This window comes from Eptatretus burgeri, chromosome 10 (genome assembly GCF_056783735.1).
Source record: "Eptatretus burgeri isolate ZD-2024b chromosome 10, Ebu_testis_v1, whole genome shotgun sequence".
Classification (NCBI taxonomy): domain Eukaryota; kingdom Metazoa; phylum Chordata; class Myxini; order Myxiniformes; family Myxinidae; genus Eptatretus; species Eptatretus burgeri.
This window is the reverse complement of record NC_140970.1, coordinates 60331909-60344408: the sequence shown is the minus strand read 5'-3', so window position 1 is coordinate 60344408 and position 12500 is coordinate 60331909. Positions and strand designations below refer to the sequence as shown.

At 42.7% G+C, this 12500-nt stretch overlaps 1 protein-coding gene across 11 annotated transcripts in view; it reads left to right on the top strand.

The window, feature by feature from the left end:
* Positions 1-12500, top strand: part of OGT (O-linked N-acetylglucosamine (GlcNAc) transferase) — a 59442-nt gene that overhangs the window by 5893 nt on the left and 41049 nt on the right. For 6 of the 11 annotated variants that reach the window (XM_085898593.1, XM_085898588.1, XM_085898591.1 and 3 more), the window contains exons 2-5: positions 3139-3319; positions 4384-4627; positions 4856-4924; positions 9328-9444. In XM_085898593.1, coding sequence (XP_085754719.1) covers positions 3139-3319; positions 4384-4627; positions 4856-4924; positions 9328-9444 — 611 coding nt within the window. Of the gene's footprint in view, positions 1-2473; positions 2508-3138; positions 3320-4383; positions 4628-4854; positions 4925-5237; positions 8544-9327; positions 9445-12500 lie in introns of those variants that run through there. The other 5 variants (XM_085898595.1, XM_085898594.1, XM_085898590.1 and 2 more) reach the window with 5 other exon arrangements.

The following is a 12500-nucleotide window of genomic DNA, read 5'->3' as shown; positions in this document are numbered from 1 at the left end:
GAGCCCGATCCGGGTGTAAACCGAGTGAGGATTACCAAGACCCGTCGGTACAAATGAACAATTTACGACCCAAACGGCCTTAATATTTCTCAATACGCACCTTGCTCGGCCAATGAAGGAAAGCACAGAAAACGAGCTGGAACATTTAGCAGGGGTTTATTTAAAACAATAACCGGGGAGGGGGGAGCACAAAAAGAGCAGAGTTATCACGAATAAAAGAAAATGTAATTTACAAGGAAAGGAAAACACTTGTACAATTCTACTTCCAGACGGGACCCACGGACGCGCGCGCACACACACACACACACACACACACACACACACACACACACACACACACACACACACACACACACACACACAAACACACACACACACACACACACACACACACACACACACACACACACACACACACACACACACACACACCTGGACCCCGTGGGTCTATTCGGTAGAGCCGGGCCGGGGTACCTGTCCTGCCTCGTGCGGTCGCGCCGACCCCGAACCACCACGGTGGGACTCGAACCCACAACCTTGGCGTTGTCAGCACCAAGACTGCAGACCGCTCAACAACGACCACAGACCGTGCCACAATCGCCACCAGGACTGCAGACAGCTCAACCACTACCACAGACCGCTCCGCAATCGCCACCAGGACTGCAGACCGCTCAACCACGACCACCGTCCGTGCCACAATCGCCACGAACACTCCTGTCTGCCGTCCTCTCCTCTCTTTTCTGCTCTCTTGAGGTGGGAGGGGTTTCTTTTCTCACCCCTCGCCTCCTGATTGGACGAGGGGTTGTCGGACGACTCGTGGTCAGCCTCCCGATTGGCTGGGGTGCGCATGTGGTGCTCGCCCTCTGCTCATTGGCTGGAGGAAACGGTCCATGCCCTTCCTTGGAGTGGAGCCTCGATCCGAAGCGACGGAGGCTCCGCCCATGCCATCAGCCAAAAACACGTGGGCAATGGCAACCAGGTTGAATGAGGGACAGTGGCGTTGTTGTAGTTGTTTTTGATGTTGTTGTCGATGTAAAAAAAACCTTACTATAAAATAACTCGTAGCACACACGAAATTCCCATTAGACATCGGGGATGGATTCTAACTATAAACACATACTTATCAAAATAACAACTATGGGGACTCTGGCTGTTTGTGTGCACAAGGTTTCTAAATCCGTAACAGTATCACTTGAAGAATTAAATAATTATCGTATCGGGATCTTCACCAAAATTGAATTGATTCTTCCTTGTCCACACCCAACCTGTCCACCAAGTTTCATCCGAATCAGTATCAAATGTAATCCGAATCATCCGAATCGGTATGTAATCTCATCAGAATTTGTATCTAATCCGAATTAGTATTGTGTATCTCAATGGTGAAGTATCACTTGAAAAATTAAATAATTATCATATTGGGTTCTTCACCAAAATTGAATCGATTCTTCCTTGTCACACACCCAACCTGTCCACCAAGTTTCATTCAAATCAGTATCTAATGTAATCCGAATCATCCGAATCGATATGTAATCTCATCATCAGAATTTGTATCTAATCCGAATTAGTATTGTGTATCTCAATGGTGAAGTATCACTTGAAAAATTAAATAATTATCGTATTGGGACCTTCACCAAAATTGAATCGATTCTTCCTTGTCACGCACCCAACTTGTTCACCGAGTTTTATCCGAATCAGTATCTAATGTAATCCGAATCATCCGAATCGGTATCTAATCCGAATATTGTATCTCATCTAATTGTATGGCATTGTATCTCTCAATGGTGAAGAATCACTTTTAAAATTAAATAATTCTCGTATCCAGATCCGGATCTTCACCAAAATTGAATCAATTCTTCCTTGTCACACACCCAACCTGTCCACCAAGTTTCATCCGAATCTGTACACAACCTTTTTAGATATCCTGAACACAAACGGACATTATCCACCGTTTAATAAGAAATTTAAATTGTTGTTTATGAAGACGAGAGTCGCTCCGCGTCGGTGGAATGAGGTCAAACGTTGTCAACCGAATGTTGATCATTACAGCTGCACTGGGAGTGGGGTGAGGGAGACATTTCGGGGCATGGGCCCCGAAACATCACTTCAAACGAGCACATGATTGGTGCAGTATTCAGTTAAGACGTGCTCATATCTTGTAAATCGTTACTTTTTCATCTTCATCGTAAGTCATTAAATTTCATCTCTGCGATGTCGATGTCGAGCCTTTCTTTCACAATCTTCTGGTTGACATTTAGCCTCACATGACGTGGTTGTGCCCAAGGGATGGGCGTGGCCATTCGGAATTTTAATCTTCCTCTCGAATGTTAATGCGTGTTGATCTATCATGCAGATCGCTCATTCAGATCTATGCTGATCTATAATACCCTGCCAAGGCTGTGCATTGTTAAATGACAGTCTTGTCCTTTGTTTCTTGTGAAGTATGATAAAATGTTAATCATGTTCCTTTTTCTGCTACTTTGGTGTTCATATGCTACAACAAATCAAAAGTAAGTCGTTTTTTTATTTTCTCCCAAACACTATGCAAGTTTATTTGCATGATTTATTTCATCCACCCCTTTGTATTGCATGTACGAATGAGCTTAGGCTTTTCTTGCCTTCGTTAGGTCTGCGTCTGTCTGTCCCTCTTTGTTTGTTTGTTTATTTATTTTCTGTTGGGCAAAAACAAATCAAATTTAATTAATATTGCTTTATAATTTGTTTATTTTTGGAGGAGGTACAAGATACATGCTGAAAAGCTGACGTCATTTTTGTTTTATTTTGTGGCTTCAAACAGGTTCGATAACATTTATGAGATTGATTGTAGAATATATTTAAATGTGTGCTTCCCGATTTATGAGAGAAATACGGCCTTGCATTCAGATAAAGTAATCATGTTTGCGTTGTCTGTATCAAAGTGGCATTTTCCCATCATTGGCTTGTATCATGCCATTTTACGGAGGGGTTACATTATTTTGGACAAATCGAAAAACATCAGGTTGAAACCAGTTCTGGAGAGTTGTTGATAAAAGTTGATACTGGTGCGTGTTCCTGCAGAGATTTACTTTTCATTCTGCTCTAACAATAATGTAATTCCCTTTCCTCCCCTATGCCTTGTGGCCCGCGTGGCTGTCCCCCTAGAACAAACCAAGCGTGTGCTCTCCTTCCAAGGACTGGCCGAATTGGCCCATCGTGAATACCTCGCTGGGGATTACGAGGCGGCAGAGCGCCACTGCATGCACCTTTGGCGACAGGAGCCTGACAACACTGGCGTTCTCCTTCTCCTCTCTTCCATTCATTTTCAGTGCAGATGCTTAGATAGGTAGGGAGAGGCTTGCCCGCCAAGGTCGGGTGTTTGCATAACCTTTCAGCAAGTTTTTAAGTGTGTGGGGAGGGAAGTTTTTTTATTTTCACAATTTGTTTGATTGTTTTTTTTGCATTTGTGCACAAGTTCATGATTGAGGCACGTAATCATCAATTGCTGACTTTACTCATAACTTTACATTGTACATGTGGCTGACGACGTCATTAGGTTAGGATAATTATCATCACCCAATGTCACCTGCCATGTGATGAAGATACCCGCTTTCTTGACTCAAAACCTTTATGACAGTTCATAGTATGTCCTGGATGCCTGGACTTGGCAGCTTGTGGTCCATGGAGGTGGATGTGTTTTCTGCATGCATTAAAGTAGACCGGATATTTGGCAGAATTACAACCTGCACAAGTGCACATTGTTTCTCGACCCTGGTGCATGGCTGCACGCTGTCAAAATCGTCAATTGCTGTCAACAATCGCTTCCATTCTCAGTCTTGATTTTGCCTTCATGGGATCCACATCTGAAGTACTCCAACATTTTATATTTACCTCTGCCACCAAAGGTGGATGGAGGTTGTTTTCACCCCTGTTTGTCTGTCCGTGAGCAGGGTATCTCAAAAAGTTATGAATGGATTCAGACAAAACTTGTACTGCTTGAGTTTGTGACGAGGATGAATTGATTAATTTTGGTGAAGATTAAGATAATTTTAAAGTGATTCTTCACGATTGAGAGAGAGGGTGAAAACCCTCTCTCTCAAAAGAGGGTGAAAACCCATGTACTGTGTAGCACAGTATTTCAAAGGGTTATGGACGGATTCGGATGAAGCTTGGTGGATGAGTTGTGGAGGTGACAAGAACAAGCCAATTCGATTTAGGTGAAGGTATGGATGCAGATATCCGGCCCATCAGTAGGGTACCAAAATTAAAATGTTCAGCCTGGTGGAAGTGTGCACTCTTCTGAGTGCTGTTCCAGTTGTGGTGGATTGGTTGGAGAGAATGAAATTTGCTTGCTGAGTGATGACTTTGGAAGCTTCTGTACTAATAAAAGAACCCAAAACTTTCTTTTAGGTCTGCACACTTCAGCAAGTTGGCAATCAAGCAGAACCCAATGCTGGCTGAGGCATACTCTAATTTGGGAAATGTTTACAAGGAGCGGGGACAACTTGCCGAGGCCCTGGAGCACTATCGTCATGCTGTACGCCTCAAGCCGGACTTCATCGATGGCTATATAAATCTGGCAGCAGCACTTGTGGCTGCAGGTGACTTGGAAGGGGCTGTCCAGGCTTATGTTACTGCTCTGCAGCATAATCCGGTACGTTTGCCCCTTTATTGACATTGACTGCCATCTTCGCTCGAGCTCGTTTTTTTTTTGTTGTTGCTGCCATTTTCACCTGTGATTTGGAAACAAATAATTAATTATTGTACTTTCTTTTGGATAAAATTGCACCAAGATTGTTGCTTTAGTTTTTTTTTTTGTTTTATTTTGTTTGCTTTTGAGGAGCAGCAGTGCATTTATGATGACTTGTGTGCCTTACTGCAGGATCTCTACTGTGTACGCAGTGACTTGGGTAACCTGCTTAAAGCTCTAGGTCGTTTGGAAGAAGCCAAGGTACATTTTGTTTGTTCACCCCCTTCCTCTTATTTTGTTAAGCAAGAGCTCTGGCATTGGCGGCCTCTGCTGGTCAAATAGGATTTTGATCTGGAATTTTCTTTCTCCCCATCTTTGAAGTTATTGCATTTGCATATAATGCTTGCAAACCTCCAAAAAATTATGGGGTAAGGGGTGGGAAGCTGACTTTTTACAATGTTTGATTTTTTTTCTTTTTCTTTCACATTCATTGTTCAGGTGTCTGACATAGAAATTCACAATATGTGTGGGATGCGATCTCATCTCGAGGTGAAAAAACACAAGTAGTGTTATTACTTGGTTAAATAATTTGCCAACTATGTTGGTCTATCTTGTCTGTCTATTTGTTTGCCTTTCTGTCACACGGTATTTGTCCACAGTTTTCAAGCAATCGTTCTGAATTTTTTTGTGTGTAGGCGACTGGCTAAGTACAGCAACGGGCATTTTTGGTCAGGATCAGGATCCGAATCTGGATACTATATATATATATATACATACACACACACACACACACACACACACACACACACACACACACACACACACACACACACACACACACACACACACACACACACACACACACACACACACACACACACACACACACACACACACACACACACAATAGCGATACCCGTGCACATGCACGGGATAGCAGAACAACATAGCTGGTATCAGACGACAGACCGTACATGGGGAATGACAAAAATACGCATTGTGCAAAATGCAAGTGGTACTATGGAATGCCAAGACTTCCCAAACATTGTCGGCATGTCCGCTAAGTGCCACAGCAATTTCATAGGGATCGTGTGACGGCGAGCCGAGTTTTTAGTGTGCAAACTTGGTATTATAATAGATATATATTTATAAAGTGATTCTTCTTCATTGAGCGATAGGGCCAAAAATGTCGCACACTATCTCAAAAGTTATGAACAACTTCGGACAAAACTTGTTGGACAGGTTGGGTGTGTGACATGGACGAAGTGATTCAATTTTGGGGAGCATCCAAATCCGGATACGACAATTTTTTAAGTAAGTCTTCACTTTTTGATGGGATAAAAACGAAATATAGCATGATGTCTCAAAGTTGTGGACGGATTCTGACGAAACTTGGTGGACAGGTTGGGTGTGCGACAAGGATGAGTTGTTAAAAATTTTGGTGAAGGTCCGAATCCGAGAATATAGATATTTTTCTATAAGTGATTCTTCACCATTGTTTGATAGGGCTAAATACAACCCTGGTGTTGGCTTTGTGGTTAGGGTGGTTGGCTTGGGACCTTAGGTCCTGAGTTTGAGCCCCTGTCTGCCATTGAATCAACACCAGGTGTGTTTGACTCAGCCGGTCAGCCTCTCAAGGTCAGCAAAATGAGTAGCAGTGTATTGCTAATGGTGGCATTGCATCAGTGGCACAGCCGTGCTTCCAGCCAATGATGCTACCTCCAGCCTTGTGCTGCATACGGAAGAGGGATAAAAATATATACCATGATATCTCAAGTTATGGACGGATTTGGATGAAACTTGGTGGACCGGTTGGGTGTGTGACACGGAAGCATCAATTTGATTTTGGTGAAGATCCTAGTTCAGATGCCGAAACGAGAGTTAAATTTTTTTTTTTAAAGTGATTCTTCGCCATTGATTGGGGCTAAAAAACGATCTTGCATGATATCTCAAAAAGTTGTGGACGGATTTGGATGAAACTTGGTGTATAGGGTGTGTTTGTGTGTTGTGTGTGACAAGGAAGAATCAATTTGATTTTTGTGAAGATCTGGATACGTTAAAAAAAAATTTTTTTTAAAGTTATTCTACACCAATGAGAGATGGTGCCAAAACCGATATGTTAGTGTCGAACGATATCTCAAAAAGTTGTGGATGAGTTATGACAAAACTAGGCAGATAATTGGTTCGGTGATGTGCAAGCTGATTCGATTTTGATTCAGGTCTGGCCGATCGGTGGCATTCAAAACGTAAACTGTTAGCCTGGTGGGGGTAGTTTCGTTCTGTTCGTGTTGCTCTATGAGTGATTTCAAGTTTATTTATTTGTTTTTCATTTTGTTCTGCCAAGAAGAAAGGCTACTTATGAATAGATTTGTAATCTTGTGCTTTATAGTTAATTGTTTTGTTTTTGCTCTGAGTGCTGGGTTGTGCCCAATGGATGCTCTATTGGCTGCGATAGGATGCATAAGGTGGCCAATGACGAGTTATCATTTTGTTTTATTTTTAATTTGCGAGTTGGCTGAGGTGCGACAAAATTTTGTGACTGCTCACAATAACTCTTTAAACAATCATGGTGTCGTCGGAGTTGTGTCGGTGGAATTGGTAACTCACCAAAGAGGATGCCAACTGAAGAAAATGCACAGATAGATGCCACACGTGGAGCTTGATTCAAACGATACTATCGAGAGATTGGCTGCCTTATGTTGCTCTGCAAAGCGGTGGGTGACGGAATGGTTGTGGTCAGGGTTCTGACTTGACAGCGCTTTTGTCAAAAACAGGCCTTGCACACACCCTCTTGATCCCACACTTGCGCGCGCACGCACTGCCGCTGTCACCCGTATAACCTCTTCCTCCTCTTTCCCTCATGCCATCTCCTATACTCGTATGGACGTTGTCCGCTACGGTTTGCAGGGTGTACTGCTCACATGAGCGGTGTCGTTTTATTTTGCTTTGCAGTTTTGAATTCGAAACGTGCCCATGTTCCAGAAGGTCACTTTGACTCGTGTATAACACCAGTGCATTGAGAGTACACCCTGTGGCCTGCGTGCGTGTTCTCAATCACCTCCATTACCTCTACCATTGACTTCTCTATCTTCTCTGTTGGCGCGCCCTACCTTCACTGCGCGTTGCGTTGTGCCGGGTGCTGCGTTAAGACGTTTGTGGCTGTAAACCGTTCACTTTTTTCTTTCAGAGACAAGTTTGACTTTTTTGTTGTCCTTGACATGCAGGGGTGTTCAATGGACCAACCCAGCAAAGAAATGTTTGAAGTTTGCTGCTGTCCTTTATACATCGTGGTGTTATCTGAGCGTCTTGTGACACGGTGGTTTTAGACTTTTTAAACAATTCTAACCACCATGTATGGCAGCAGCAACCTTTATTAACAACAGATGTAGTTGATGGTGAAACCTTCATTGCAGTGAGCCTTTCTTCTTTCTTTCCCCATGACAGTGGACGGTTCAATGTTTTGTATAATTACTCTGTACTTTTATCATTTGCTTTTACACGTGATTGACTGAATACTAACAATTTTGTCTTTTACTCTTTCTCCTCGCTTGGTTATTGAAATGTTGTTGACAAGGGTTACGACAGGTGAGCGTCTGCACTAGGGGTGCGCTGCTTGCAACTGAAGTCCTGATGTAACTGGTGTGCTCCAGACACCAAGGCATCTCACCAGAGAGTGAATGATGATAAAAGGGTTTGTAGCAAGATCTGCCCTCCTGCTCTGTTTTTTTTTTTTTTCCTTCTTCTTGTTCTCCACCTTCTTGCTTAACCTGTCTGTATATCTTGACTTTCTCAAACAAGATGAATGGAAAGTGCAAGTGACTACCAAAGGGACACCAATGCTGTTGCCTTGCAGACCCAACGGAGCCTGCGAATGTTAAAGTTAAGATGCTTTTACAGTGGTCATGATTTGTCTAACCTGACTGGCCTTTTTTGTTGAATGGCAATGCGATGTTGGCTGCGTGATAGCCCCTTGGTGAGCCTGCAGCAGTGCTAGGGTATTCCTCCCCACCCCGCGCACTGTGGATGGGGAACTGGCTTATTGTGGGGGGTGCACGCTGCGAGCGAGCGAGCGAAACGGAGCAGCGCAGCACGGCCTGATGCTAACACCATAGCTTATATGGCCCAACACCTGACACCTGTTACATTTTTTGACCCATAATTCACCATTTGGTCATGATTTTGATTGATTTTCCAATCTCATCCTTATTTTATGAACATGACCTGTGCCAAATATGATGATGATTATGATGATTGTTAATTTGGGCTGCAGTCCTCTCTGGTGTTCTTGGTGTCTGGAAGCGGGGCATAGGGTTATTGGTGGCGCGCAGCTGCAGTGGTGAAGGCGTCCAAGGAAGATGTGTGTGGGCAAGCGAGCAGCGAGCACGCATTGCAACATAATGCAAACTGTTGTAGGCTCACCAGAAACTCGATCACGTGAAGGTTCCACTAACTGTTTGTTGTTTTTCCTTCCTCTTCCCCTTCCTCTTCCCCTTCCCCTTCCTTTCCTCCCTCCCTCCCTCCCCCCCCACACACATATACACTTCCTTTTTTTTTTCTATCATCCTCATCTTCCTCCCCTCTGCCCCCTTTATTTCCAACCCCCACTCTACCTTTCAACCCCAACTCGATGAATGATCGATGTTTTCCCAAATCCGAATTTATAGGCATGCTATCTCAAAGCGATTGAGACACAGCCAAACTTTTCTGTTGCCTGGAGTAATTTGGGCTGTGTGTTCAACAGCCAGGGTGAGATCTGGTTGGCAATACATCATTTTGAGAAGGTTGGTGATTGCATTTTATTATTATTATTATTATTATTATTTTTTGTTCCAAAAGTCAAGACTGAAAGAATAACATTGATTTGTACAAATGTAGCATTTAATATATGACGGGCCTGATTCATGATTTTGTAATGCGTTATGATGCATAATTTCACTCGGTGTGAGGGTAAAGTTTTTCTCTCATATCAATCTTATTGGAGACTTAAGAGAGAAAAAAAACAAACAATGTATTTATATGCAGTCAAAACAAATGTTTTTATTGACTGTGTTGTCACATTGTAGCTTTAGTTTGAGTGCTAATCTTTAACAAACAAACAAAAAAAACCCCAACAGATATTGCTGTGAAATTGTATTAAAAAATATTAAAAAAAAGCCATTTAAAGGTCCACAGAATCAAAAAAATCATGTTTGGTTTTATGAATAGCTATGGCTTCACGAAACACTTATTTGTGCGTTTCTTGATTAAATATCTTGAAACGAAGATTTTGATGTTTTCTGGTGTCCTTTTACGCTCGATTGGCCCCACCCTAAAAAGAAAAAAAAAAAATACAACAGCGATCATGTAATCACGCAACCTACCACGTGATGTCGACCTCGGGTTCATGCATGTACGGTCTTACAACAGCACCTTCTGCATCACGATTTTGACGATCGTAATCCAAGGATTCTTGATCAGAAAATTATTCGTCAAATTCACCTGCTGATGAGTCTGAAGCGAGTTGTGCGCCCATTATCTGTTGTGTGCTAATAATTTTTTCCCTTGATTGTTATGGCAGTTTTGTGGAAATTGTTAGGGTTGGTACCTGCTGGGGTTTTTATTTATTTATTTATTTATTTATTTATTTTTAAACTGCAACGCCTCAAAAAAATTATAAGAATTAAAAACCATGTTCAGTTCTTTGTTTATTATTTAAATATCAATATTATCACATCAAAAATTATTGTTTTTTTATTTTTCTGATTCTGCTGATCTTTCATGTCCAAGCAAATCAATGGAAAGATCTAATTGGATGATTTTTATTTCTAAAGGATGGGGGGGGGGGGATTTCAAAGCATTAATCATTTATTAATGGAAAGATTTAATTGGATATCCATTTCTAAAGAAGGTGGGGGGAGGGGAGGGGGTTGGATTACACAACTGAAGAATTACTACTAGTTAACTACACCTGCCTGAAATTTAGCTTTTGTTGGACCTTGTACACTGAAATTTAAATTTTTTAATCCATCAAGCAAGTCATAAGTTACAAGTTTTTAAATGCACTACCTTGATTGAAAACACGACCGTTCGTGTTGACATTTCTGTCAGCCAATCTGAGTGCGTCTCCTCTCAACCAATCTTCGTGCACATTGTTGTCTTCTTGATTTGTGTGCCCCTATATTGGCAATTGTGCTGAGCCTTGAGAATTATGCTGAAAGTGTTAAGGCGGATGTAGTCGGATGTTGGTGCCACTGCTGTTAGGTGTGAATTTGGTTTATGGGAGGAGTTTAAGGACAATTGTAAAGAACAAAGAAAATAATTGAAGTGACAAGTTGGTCCACGACTCCTGGAGTTGCAGAATTGAGATCTCGGAGCGGAGAAGATTGAGAGTCTCTTTTTGCTCCTGGATTGAGGATATGAATCTGCGTGCGATGCCTTTAAGCCAGGCAGTGATTATGGGTCAGGTGCTGAGCTTGTATGATGAAGTTAAAGAGCAGGAAGACGAGGGATCCACCAAGAGGCTGTTGATTGCCAGTCGTGGGTGGTTTGATAGATTTGAGCATCACAGCAACTTGGATAACATTCACATAACTGGCGAAGCTGTGAGTGTGGATGAGTAGGCAGCAGCTGAATTTCTGTTTACGTTTAAAGCCCTTGTGGAAGTTTACCCTCCCCAGCAAGTTTTTAATGTGGATGAAACAGGGCTTTTTTGGAAGAGGATGCTGTCCCATCTGTTAATTTCCAAGGAAGAGTGAGTGGCATGCCTCCAGCTGCAAGGTAGCAAAAGACTGCTTGACGATCCTCCTTGCTGGCAGTGCTACATGAGATGGTTTAAAGCCCTTTCTCGGGTGCCTACGTATCTCCGGAGCGAAGGCAGTCGGTGGGGAAAATATTAGCTCCAAGATTTGTAAATCATTTCCATTTGTAAATCATGTGTAAATGGACAAAATTTAACATTATTATTATTTTTAAAATTTATTACGAAGACACTTCCATGAGGCTGTATGAGCCCACAGAGTTGTATGGCACCATATGAATGGAGAGACACCGCAGCACAACTGAAACTCACAGATCCAAACAGGAACCGTAGGGGAACACCGACATGCCAGAGCCGTGTCATGGGGCTCGAGGAACTCGAGTGACCCTCTTTCTTTCACAAGCAACCTGCTCTCCAGCAGGACCTGCACTCTCTGAGCACAGTATGCCTTTTTATTAGCTCCTGTGAGCTGTTTGAGCCTCCACTGAGCATGTCCAATGGTAAGCTCGGCCAATAGGCCACTTTGTGGGCCCACCCGGATTTGGGAGGGGGGGGTGGCAGGATAGCAGTTACCTTTCCGATCATGCACCGTCCACAGTACTTCAGTGTAGTAGAAAGCTCCCAAGCTCTCCCAGTCTGCCTGGCATGATTTTTTTCACACAGTTCTGACTAATGGAAAAAATACACAGACAGATTTACATGGGGTATGGCAAAGTGTTCAGGAAGGTGGAATATGAGAGCTTTGGCTCAAACATTTTGGTGGGAAAATGAGAGCTATGAAACGTACTTGACAAGTGTCGTCTATAATCATTTACACACATTTATTCCAACACATTGTGAATTGACTTCTATAATAAGCCTCATTTAGCCCCTTAGCCAGATCTGTAAGGATATGCATTCCTGGTGTGTGTGTGTGTGTGTGTGTGTGTGTGTGTGTGTGTGTGTGTGTGTGTGTGTGTGTGTGTGTGTGTGTGTGTGTGTGTGTGTGTGTGTGTGTGTGTGTGTGTGTGTGTGTGTGTGTGTGTGTGTGTGTGTGTGTGTGTGTGTGTGTGTGTGTGTGTGTGTGTGTGTGTGTGTGTGTGTGTGGTGTGTATATAGAGA